This window comes from Silurus aristotelis, assembly GCF_946808225.1.
Source record: "Silurus aristotelis genome assembly, chromosome: 28".
NCBI lineage: Eukaryota > Metazoa > Chordata > Actinopteri > Siluriformes > Siluridae > Silurus > Silurus aristotelis.
In genome coordinates this window covers 14,168,364-14,180,563 of record NC_139601.1, presented here as the reverse complement: position 1 = coordinate 14,180,563, position 12,200 = coordinate 14,168,364, and the positions used below count along the sequence as shown (strand labels likewise).

The 12,200-nt window shown below is 41.2% G+C and overlaps 1 protein-coding gene across 1 annotated transcript; it reads right to left on the bottom strand.

Moving 5' to 3' along the window:
- Nucleotides 1-7,677: 7,677 nt before the first annotated feature.
- Nucleotides 7,678-11,713, bottom strand: rbm15b (RNA binding motif protein 15B). The gene has a single exon (XM_083534447.1). The coding sequence runs from the start codon at nucleotides 11,299-11,301 to the stop codon at nucleotides 8,851-8,853; it is 2,451 nt and encodes an 816-aa protein (XP_083390573.1). The 5' UTR covers nucleotides 11,302-11,713; the 3' UTR covers nucleotides 7,678-8,850.
- Between the last annotated feature and the right edge of the window lie 487 nt (nucleotides 11,714-12,200).

Genomic DNA, 12,200 nt, shown 5'->3' with positions numbered 1-12,200 from the left:
AGCAGGTATTTTATTTAAAATTGTTCAAAATTGTAAACTGTTAATGCTCACAGTGGTTTATAATAAACAACATTATTAAAAAATTATATTTAACTAAAATTTAACCGAACCACGACTTAAAAAAAACGGGGTATGTTCCCAAAACATTCATTTTGTGTACCGTTACGCCACTAGCATACACAGAAACATCTAGTGGGTAATTATGTGTTGAAGAAGCAATCAATTTCTGAATGAACCCTTTTTTTGAGTGTACAACTTCCTCTATTTTAGTGTTTTGCATACATTAAATGTTAATTCGGTACATAAAATCAAGTAACATCCAACATGTTTATGTTCACTTTAGTAAACTTTGATTTATAGCTATAAATACTGTAAATTGCTTCTAAGCCTTAGTTCTGAATTTTACTCATATCTGAACTTGGAGAACATATTTTACTTGAATGATCATTGTTTCCAATGTTTTAGTCTTGTTTTAGGTTTAGTCCAATGGTCTTTCCGCTGTAGGCTTCAACGAAGATGCTTCTAATTTCTCCCAAGAGAAAGAGGATCCTTAAAGGCCAGTTCAACATGAATAAATGCCTTTGAGTGCATCAACGGAAACAACGTTGCTCATGTAAAGCTTCCGTCACCATCTTGATTGTCTTCATGAGCCACGTCTTAAATAAAACAAATCTTGGCCTTGCATTACTACACTTTAGAAAATACAGAGATAAGTTTAAAGACTAAGCAAGAGATTTTTTTATGTATTAGGTTAAATTCAGTCAGTGTTAGTACTTTATAACAGTCTTCAGTAAGTGGTTCCAGACACATCCCTAGTTTGTGTCTCATGGTACTACACTGTCCCCACTATACACTTCGGTATTGCACTACATGAAGGCTTGGTGATCATTTCTGAGGATGTGCAAAAGTGATGAAAGCCATATCGTGCACGTGCGCCTGCGCACACGCGTGCATGCATGACCGTTACACTCTAAACTCATCTGCAGTTTTGCTGAGCTTTGCACATAGTTAATGATACTTCTGTGTCCTACATATTGTGTGTGCACTCATATGTGTGCACTGGCAGCACTGGTGTTATCCCTGCTTGTGGAATAAATTAGACTTTCCAACAACCTCGTTATCTCAATCTACATCATGTATAAAAAAAATCATACTTAGAATATTGCTCGATGTGATCAAGAAAACACGCAGGTAATTTTAAGCATCCCTACAAGAAATGAACACTTTGTCGATGCATGATGTAAAAATATGTGTTCTATATTTGTGATAGATAGATAGATAGATAGATAGATAGATAGATAGATAGATAGATAGATAGATAGATAGATAGATAGATAGATAGATGGGCGGGCGGGCGGGCGGGCGGGCGGGCGGGCGGACGGACGGACGGACGGACGGACGGACGGACGGACGGACGGACGGACGGACGGACAGACAGACAGACAGACAGACAGAGAGAGAGAGAGAGAGAGAGAGAGAGAGAGAGAGAGAGAGAGAGATAGATAGATAGATAGATGGTGGTCAAATTGAAAATATGGAATATGCACACTGTATGTACAACTGGACAAAAGCTATACACAATGTATATACAGATGATATCTAGATATGAAGATCTAGGATACCCAGATATCCAGATACAGAGTGGAAAATACTCGACCTTCAAGGCAAAGCAGTGAAGTCCCTCACCTTCTTATCACTCATATGGCTCTACATTCGTAGCTATTACATAATTGTGCTCCTATTGAACTAAAATTGTGAGTTTGTACCAGCTATTATAATGCTTATCTTTTTACACATTAAATCAGATCAGTCATTTATATTACATAAACCAATAATAGAGTAAACTCTTTGGGGGGAAAAAAGCTGGTGTCATTTGAACCCTGACAAGTTGCCAACCATGAAGGTATATATATATATATATATATATATATATATATATATATATATATATATATATACCTGAAACAGTCTAAATATAGCAAGCTAAATTTGCATTGAATCATGAGGAAGCACTCGAACAGACACACGTGTACTATTTTAGCTTCAACAGAACAACAGACGATGCTGCGATTGCGTAATATTGGGCAGCTTTTTATAGGTTTTCAGAAGCTACATCAGGGAACAATTCCATGAGCACCGCTGCATTGGATGGACGGAGCTAATGGTTGCTCTGTGTGTGTTCTTTGTTACAATCGACATGGAGGAAAGGGGAGATAAGAGTGGGCTCGTCTGTCCGGATCTGGTTCCCTTCTCTGATGGTGCAGGGCAACGTTCAATTGATTTTGGTACTCGTTAATGGATTTCAATGGAACCCCCCCCCCTCCTCCTCCCCCCACATTAATATTTCATTACTTTTGCCGTCCATTTCCTGCGCTTTAGGAGCACAAGGATGATTACAGTGAGTGCTCTGGGTCGATGGGCTGCTAGGAGAAACTTCTACGTGCATGCACACACACACACACACTTACAAATATATACACGTGACCATTCCTATGAGACCACCAGCAGCCACACCATCACTCCAGGGTGTCGGAAAAGAGCAAAACAATAAGGTAGAGATTCATCGTATGATAGAGACGGCACTGATCGTCTACAATGTGTTAAGATTTTGCCCCTCCTCATAAAGGATAAAAAGATAAAATGGGATACTCAAATGGAGTTATGATTCTTATCTAACAATGTGTTTAACTGTTTCCCTGATCAGTTAAGTCGTGATGATAAATATCAGGTGAAACAGTATTTCACTGATTTTCGGTTCATAGAAACACTTAATTGGAAATATTTTTGTGTTGTATTTGCGGTGTTGAAGTGGAGGGATTGTGCGGTGCAGGTGCAGTGGTGTGCGCTAAGTCAATCAGACATATACAGGTCACAGAAAACACGCTGCTTCGGCAACATGCTGTAAAAGGGAATTCATAGAATCCATTGGAAAAATATATTACAAACTATCTCGGGATTAAATCAGTCATGATGCCTTAAGAAAGGTGTAGTCCTGAGCAAAATCAAATAGGCCATACTCAAAATGGCATTTCTGAGCTTGTCTTCGGGTCCCTGATGAGCTGCATCAGGTGTGGCAGATTAATTAATTAATAACTTTTAAGAAAAAAATTCTCCCAGAAGGTATTTTTGGTAATTTTGTACATCCAGATGCGATTTATTCCCCACCCCCCACACATTTTAAAATCATAATCATGATTTTACTTTTGTGTACAAAGAGGAAAATATAAGCGAAGTTTCTCATGTCTTGTCCCCTGTCCCCAATGATTTCGTGCCACCATTTGAAGCTAAATATTTAAGCTGGGCTTATTGTTTAATTATTATTATTATTATTAGATAGATAGATAGATAGATAGATAGATAGATAGATAGATAGATAGATAGATAGATAGATAGATAGATAGATAGATAGATGGTGGTCAAATTGAAAATATGGAATATGCACACTGTATGTACAACTGGACAAAAGCTATACACAATGTATATACAGATGATATCTAGATATGAAGATCTAGGATACCCAGATATCCAGATACAGAGTGGAAAATACTCGACCTTCAAGGCAAAGCAGTGAAGTCCCTCACCTTCTTATCACTCATATGGCTCTACATTCGTAGCTATTACATAATTGTGCTCCTATTGAACTAAAATTGTGAGTTTGTACCAGCTATTATAATGCTCATCTTTTTACACATTAAATCAGATCAGTCATTTATATTACATAAACCAATAATAGAGTAAACTCTTTGGGGGGAAAAAAGCTGGTGTCATTTAAACCCTGACAAGTTGCCAACCATGAAGGTATATATATATATGTAACTCAAAAATGTAATATTGTAAATGTACTATGGATGTATCCAACAACATGAGAAAGCCGTATGGAAGAATTTTTGTTTTGATATTGCCAAAAGAATCCTAGTCCACAGAGAGAAAAGTAAATGTTCACAAAAACTCTAGCAGAGGTATTCAGGTGAGATTTTCAGAAGAAATGTGTTTTGGTGTTTTCACACTAAACACACTATTTCATATTTAAAAAAAAAAAAAAAAAAGAGACGTGATGTCAGTGAGGAAAACCTCCATCATTTATATGCAGCAATGATCGATGAGGTAACTTGTTCCTGTCTGTTCTACAACATTAAACATATAGTATAACACAATCTACATCTAAATTTATCATTGTTGGCCAATTGCTTTGGATTAAGAGGAATAAAACACTAATAATGATGTTATAAGAACACCTTCAGCACTTAGTATATTATATAGACCTACACTGATATAATGTATTAGACTTTTCCCAGTGTTTAAGTGGATTTATGACACCATGGCTGTAGCCTCAATGTAGAATCAGTAGCAGAAACTCAGTTGTTAGAATGAGCAGTAGGGAAAAAATCAGATTGCACCTTCTTTTTGGGAAACGAAAGGCATATGATTTTCGGGTTTTTTTGGAGACTTTTAGCAAAACATCCCAAGCGTTTAGCTCCAGGACACCAGACTTTAATACGCTGAAGCTAATAAAGGCTTTAATTAGCTGGAGCAGGTGTGTGAGGTTTGGGCTGAATTTAACGCTGCTTGAATTCTTATATTAAGAATTTGAAAGAAAAATATTGGGGGGGAAAAAATGGAAAAGTGCATTGAAATGCTACTCAAAAATTTTAGTCTGAATTCTGGGATATAAACACACATGATCATGATGTTAATACATAATGGCAGCACATGGTCACCCAGTGTAACTATATTTCCCTTTGCATCATGTAACACACAATAAAACCCGATTTGAATTGTGTGTTGCTTTCAGCGGTGGATGATGTACACAAACCATCTACTTGAGTTAAAGCAGCGATACACGAGGTAAAATATCACTCCAGTAAAAGTGCTCTCTTTAAACATTTACTTGGGTAAAAGTACAAAAATATTTCCCTTCAAATGTACTTAAGTATCCAAAGTACTATGATTTATTATTGTTATAACTTTCTTTCAGCTTCTGCCATTAGGGGGCGCCACAGCGGACCATCCGCATGTTTGGTTTGGCACACGTTTTTACGCTTATATATAAATAGCTAGTAGAACATCAGTGTTTTCCAGGAGCAGAACTAAAGAGGATGAATATTTTTTTATCTTCAACCGTGACACTATTCAGTTTGTCTACGACGGTGAGGGATTCTGAAGCAGTTTAACCAGCGATTCTTTGCCTTTTTTTTGCCAAACAAAAAACTAATTCTATACTGAGTATACACCTAGAATTCCCTTCCTACTTAGACTCAAGCAATGCGCTCTTTTAACGAACGTGTCACTCATGACTAAGCAAGACGCTGGGCCTTGGCAGCAAGACGGGTCTGGAGGTTTCTAAAACCCTGCAGGTTGACACTCAGCATTAAAATATTTCTTAACACGTTTGTTTAATGTTATTACGGAATGGGCTTTCGCTACTATTAACCGTGCCCGAGTCTGATGCGCAAAACAAAACGACAAAGTGCAACTTAATCATGCTAAGAGATTGACAGCACATCATCTGGCAGCTTTTGTGCTTCATTAGTGTCTTCTGAGGAAAACAGAACGATAAATATCTTTGCTTTCGCAAGAATCTCCAAAAATAACGAAGGTGAGAACACCACGCGCTGGGTTTTCCACTTGGCCTAATTATCACAAAGTGATTGAAGTTTGGGTTTTCTGTTTCGACATATTTGGTTCCCACGGGTCAGAAAAATACCTCCGGTAACAGCCTCCAATAACTTTCATCTTCTGAACTGTTTAGAGGGAAAAAAAAAAAGAAATGGAGAAAAAAGAAAAATAGAGGTCTTGTCTTTCAGTGTATTTGCAGGATGAAACTCTACAGTCTGAAAGAACAGGATGCACTGGAGAATAAACACTTTCATTTATACAATCCTTAACAAATGCTGTCAATCAACCAGGATGTCTTCAGGTTTTGATGTTTGTGTTTTAGTTTTCCGGAACGACGTGTCTAATAATCACAATACATTCACTATGATTCACTATGACATCTTTCCAAGAGTGAGAACAAACTAAAAATAAATAAATAAATAAATAAATAAATAAATAAATAAATAAATAAATAAAGCTGTAATTTCCTTTCATTTCCACAATATTTTCGAAAGTACAATTTAACATTATTTGTGAGCTGTAATGTCAAAACTGCACAATTCTACGTTGAGATTTATTGTAATTTGATAGAAATTACACAATTTTGTACATTTTTTTCCACCTTGTCTAATAAACATTTACCAATACACCACATGGACAAAAGTATTGGGACGGCTGACTATTCCAGCCATTGTATGTTTCTCCTCCAAACGTAGTTAGAAGCACACAATTGTATAGGATTTACTTGGATGTGTTCGCATTACAAATTCTCCTTGAACTTAGAAACCCAATCCTTCTCCAGCATGACAATGTCCCTGTGCACAACAAAGTGCTCCATGAAGATATGGTGTATGGTTGGAGTGGAGGATCTCAATCAGCCTGGTCTAGAGATCTAACCAGGTTTGGAATGGATTAAAATTCTGATTGTAGTTCGGGTATCCTCGCCCAACATCACTACCTTTACTTTACTAACACCCCTGTGGCTGATTGAGCAGAGATTTCCACAAGCAAACGCCATCTAGTGGAAGATCTGGAAAAGACACAGACCAAAATGTTGCATCACGTGCTATTCTATCTTTTTTTTTTTTTTTTTTTCTAGTGATTTATATCAAAACTGGATCATGTATCCTTTTTAATGAATTTTTGGAAAGGATATGAGGTACGAGGCTTATGTTCTCCAATGAGTTTAACTCAAAATATTATTGTCCGTGATGAACATGCAGTAAATAATAATAAAAATAAATACATACACATTTTGTGAAACAATGAATTGAAAGAACAAGCTTTACCTGACTTTGGAAAAGACATCCTACAAGACTACATATGAGGATTATACCCCCCAAAAAAAAAACATTAGATGGTAACTATAAAAACTATAGATTAAATCCACAATTTAACATTAATCAACCAAAAATAATTGTATCCAACCAGGTATGTTTAAAAAGTAATACATTTTATTTATTTATTTTTATTTAATTTATTAATTTAAGCCCAGTATATATATTTTTTTAAACTCCTACTTAATAGGATTTTGTATACGCATTTATAATAAAACCATAAAATATTATTGCTTCATATATTTGGATTTTCACCTTCAGAAACCATTTATTAATTAAAATAATATATATTTTTTTTAAAATTGCTGTGATTTGAGCTTCACTCCTAATACATCCTGAACACGTGAACTGCTGTGGGGATTTAAGTGTCAAATGATAATTCCTTGCGCTTGAATAATGTATGATCGTTAGCTAGGAGTTTAATACGCATTGCTGCGCCTGAAGCGAATCCCACTCTAATCCAACAGGACTAAACCCCAAGTCCAACTGTGGAACCGCACTGCCACCTAGTGACCAAAAATGTCATACTAAACCAAATCTGATGCTCTACACTCCTCTGTTCTCATGACTTGCTTGCAGACTTGGCAGACGGGTTGCCTGGTTACCGCTGACCTTCCATGCCGAGGTGGCTTTGGAGACGAGATACCTCCAGGTATTCGGCTTTTTTGTTATTCGCTTGAAATCCGGGTTACGAAGCAAGGCTGCGTGAGTTTGGGAATAAAAGCATGAGAGCGGAGACGGGGTCAAAAACAAGAATTTGAAATGTTTACTTACGTGTATTTTTTTCTCCATACATAGCATAAATCATTCAACACACATTGTGGAAAACGACGAAGGAAAAAACAATAATAATAAAAGCTGCACATGGTATAACAAGTGGAGTGTCTAAGAACGGATGAGGAATGTGTTTCAATACAGTTTCAAAGTGAGCGAAACAATTGAAATAGTGTTGAATGACTGGAATCCTTCGCAAAAAAAAAAATAAACTAGTTGTTGGCACAGTGTTTGACTGGAATGTCAGCTTGGGTGGGTTTTTTTTTGTTTTTTTGCGTATGTTTTCTTAAAAAAAAAAATTTAAAATACAACAAACAGCTTGCTGTGGTTTCATTCGACTGTAAAAAGAACCTTAAAACCGTTCTGCATTAACGTCACGCACTAATGCACACGTCGTAGTGTTTACACTCCCACCCGCCCCAGGGCAAGAAAATAGTGTTGAATGTTACAACCAGCATCTCTCCTTGAACATTGTATGGTAATGCTGAGTGCGTTTGTCAGACATATTTTTCAAAGACATTCTGTTGGAAGGAAAATACAAACATGATCTAAAGCGTTCCAGAGGTAGATGCCCATCATGAAGAACGTCCCTCTTCCCTGTAATTGGTCCTAAAATGCACACGGTCTGTCAGGATAACGAAACAGACAAACACCATTGTTAAATTGCACAGGAGTCAGGAAGCTACTGAAAAATAAAACTAAACAAAAAAAAAAAAAAAGAGGAAGAAAAGGCATCAGAACCAGGCGTCAGAACCAGTCTTCAGTTTGTGTCCGTTATGTTAGTTAGCTGGAGAGGAACCTCGGAAAACGCTCTGAAAAAAAGGGGTGCAGATCAGGAACTAAAAGTCGATTAAAGAAAATTTAAAAAACAATTTAAAAGCAACCGTCTGTCAAAAGTCTCATGTATACAAAAAAAAAACAAAAAACAGACCAACAACAACAACAAAGAAATTAAAAGTAAGTTGCTTTAAAATAGTGTGTAATGAGAACATCTTCACGGTTTGGCGAATTTTGTATGGAAGCATATCAAGCATAATCCATTAACACAGCTGTTCACCTGCAACAAAGTTTGGAGTGTTTGTTTAAAAAAAAAAAAATTTAAAATTAAAAGTGTGTGTTTTCAAAAGAAAACAGTAGATCATGGTTAGGGCTGAGTCGAGTCTTTAACCACCACAACAACCAGATGCTCCTCCTCGACTTTGCCCAAAGTTTTGAGAACAGTCTGAAGGTATTGCTGAGAGAAGTCACAAGGTGGGAACGCGTACAGCATCCCGCCTGTCTCGCGTTCTTTCGGGCCGCCTAAAGGAAGACCGATGACCCCAGCTGCTTGTTTGCTTCTGAGGTAGGTCACCAGGTTGCGAAGGAAGCGCTTCTGAAGCCCGTCGGGCGGAGGCGAGTCACGATCCATGGGTCCCTGTACGGCCAGGAGGACGGTGTAGCCGTCGGCGCCGCCCAGCCTGATCCGCCGACTCACTTCGTCCAGCTTGGGTTGGTCGAGCCGCAGCCGCTGAGCGATCTTGAGCTGTGTGATTTTGCCGCTGTCCGTCTGGTCCTTCAGCAGCGAAAGGAAGAAGTTGGCTCCTCCGTCGAGGAGATGCATGCTAGTGGGAAAGCAACTGTTTTTTAGAACGAGCGAACCGTGCCACACTCGGCTGAGGGTTTGGGCGTATTCGGAGAGCGTGCTGGGCTTTTTGGGTTCGCTTTTGGGCTTTTCGGAGTGCGAATCGGGCTCTGTGTCGGTTTTGCGATGGTTGCGCTCGGGATCTGCAGCTTTCCGGGCGTCTTGTGTCGGCCGTTCGTCGCTCGAATGGCGACTGCTGTCAGGCGTGTTGTCATGCGGATCGGATGTGGAGTCAGGGAGACGGCCGCGATTTCGTTCAGGACTGTCGTCTGGAGTTTTGGGAGGACCTGCTTTAACTCTAGAACGCCCCCTTTCCTCGTGCTGTTCGGCAGGAGTGGCGCTCCGACTCCTACTCCGACGTTTGCGTCTTTCCTCCCAACCTTTTCCCCAGCGCTCTTTGCTACGACTGCGTGCTCTCGTACGACCAAAGGCTTCTGGATTACTTCTCCGCTCTGTACCTTTCGGTGGACTCCAGTCTCGTTCTGGAACCGCTCGTTCACGTTCTCGTTCCCTTTCTGCATAAAGAGGATGGGAAGGTGAGCGGGCTCGTGCTCGGATTTCTCGCTCCAGGCTCCGGTGGCGAAAGCTTTCGGCTAGAATATCAAAATGTGGAGGCAGCGGGATGGGCGGCGCATACTGCTGGGGGTACGCTCGTGTCTCCTCTGCTTTGGCGAAGTCAACACGTAGCCTGCGTCCGCCCAGAGGGAAACCTCGCATCTGTGCACATGCCGCCTGGGCCGCATCCAGGCTCTCGTAATGGATGTAAGCAAAATTGTCCCCTTTCATATAATCGATAGTGCGAATGCTGCCGAAGCGGTCGAATTCTCGCGCCAAAGCCGCCAGCGAGGTGTTCGGGCCTAAACCGCCCACCCAGAGGCGTGTAGTAGGGTTCGCCTTGCCGTAGCCGATCTTTACCTGGTTTCCACCAAAAACACGTCCCTGCATGGCTACTTTGGCTCTGTGCGCCATGTCCAGGTTCTGGAACTTGATGAACCCGTAACCGCAGCCTTGTCCACGAGCAGGCCTCTTGATGACAATTTCCTCGATGATGCCGTACTTGTCAAAACCTTGACGCAGCTCGGCCTCGGACACGTTGTGGTCGAGGTTGCCAATGAACAGGTTCCTGGTGGCGCGCTGGTCATCCTCGGGCATTAAATCTTCCTCGGGTAGGGGGTACGCAAAGGCACGGGTTCGCTCTTCCAAAGCGCTGTAATAGTCCAAAACGCGCTCGCGTTCCCTCAAACTCAGAGCATCCACGTAATGTCTGGCTCGCACGTCCCGAATCGCGCTGGCCCCAGGGGACAGAGAGCGTTGCCTGTAGGGATACGGGCCGTGCAGGGGCGCGTAGGCGGCGACGTCGGGAGGCGTGAGGCTGCGACGCCGCATGTACATGGGCTCGATTTTGAGCGGGCGGTCGTACAGCACGATCCTGGCCTTGGCGTGGCGCGCCTCCCGCGCGCTCTCCGGCTGCCGGAAATTCACGTAGGCGATCCGGCCCAGTTCGGGCGTGTGCGAGAGTTTCACGCTGACGTCCCCGAACTTCTTGAACTCGTGAAACAGTCCGTCCTCCACGTGCTCGTCGGAAAGCTGCGAGCCCAGGTTACTAATAAGCAGCGTCTTGTACTCCAGGCCACTCGCCCCTCTGCTGCTAGCCAGAGCGTCCGCGATGGCGACTTTGCTCTTCGGGAGGATGGACGGAGGCCGCGGGAGGAGGCCTGCTCGCTCTTCCCGCGCACGGGGCTTCTCCCGCTCGCCGCTGCGGCTCCGCGGGCGCTGCTGCTGTTGTTGTTGCTGCTGCTGCTGCTTCTGGTAGCTCCGGCTCTCGCCGAGAAGCAGCGCGAGCGGTGGCGGCGGCGGCGGATTGACCGCTGCAACATCTTCCCTGCGGCTCCCTTCGCGCTCTCGTTCTCTCTCCCGTATCCGTTTTGCAAGAGCTCGGTTCGGACTGGAGTCCCGCTCGGCCTGCCTTTTCATTTTCGGATGCTCCAAACTTTTTTTTTTTTTACCCCAGAATGCAGACCGGATGCACGCCAAAGTCCGCGGTTTTCGGCGCGTTGCACATCAAGAGGTTGAGCCGAGGGAGGAAGCGGGGGGAAACGAAACGCGCTGCCGAGCACCGATCAACGCGCCGTGTAGGGAAAACGAGAGGAGCGCTGAAAACGCAACGAAAACACGGGCATCGTATACCGCTGCAACTACGCCGCCATCTTGGACAATGGGAATGTGTGTGTATGTGTGCGTGCGCGCACTCTCGCCGGTGGGCGGGGTTTGTGCCGACGTATGACTGTGCGTCATGACGTCACGATATCTTGAATTGCATTCAATACACCGTTAACATACATGTACTAAATTTTTCAAAAAATGTTGATCTTATTGAACGATACTGATATTAAAAATAAAAAAATATGTTAATTTCTTATTGGGCTTGAGGTTGAATGTTTATTTACTATGTTGACTGAATCTAAAATTAATATAAGGTTAAAAGTTATGGATAAGATTTTCATGCTAAACCTTTTAATATTATTAGGTACCTTCTTTATACACAAAGGTAAATGGTCAGAAAAGGATGCCCAATATCTCTAATGATTTTTAAGCTTTACAAGTACTTTCAAATCAGAAAGCAACCAGAATTTTGGATACACTCAAAGATCTAAACTCCTTTTTTAATTATTATAATCTTATATGTATACCATTCCTGTTAAACCCCCCCCCCCATTTCTTTTCATTAAAAAATGTCATGTTTGTAATATTTTATTATGATATGAATGTTAAATGGCTTCAGTATACAAAAAATACAATGAGTGGAAAAATTCCCCACAGTGTACTTATTTATTATTAATTTATTATATCATAAATTTATTTTTTGTATATAA

Bases quoted from the DNA above. Each gene is read 5' to 3' on its own strand.
- rbm15b (XM_083534447.1), bottom strand. From the start codon at position 11,301: ATGAAAAGGCAGGCCGAGCGGGACTCCAGTCCGAACCGAGCTCTTGCA.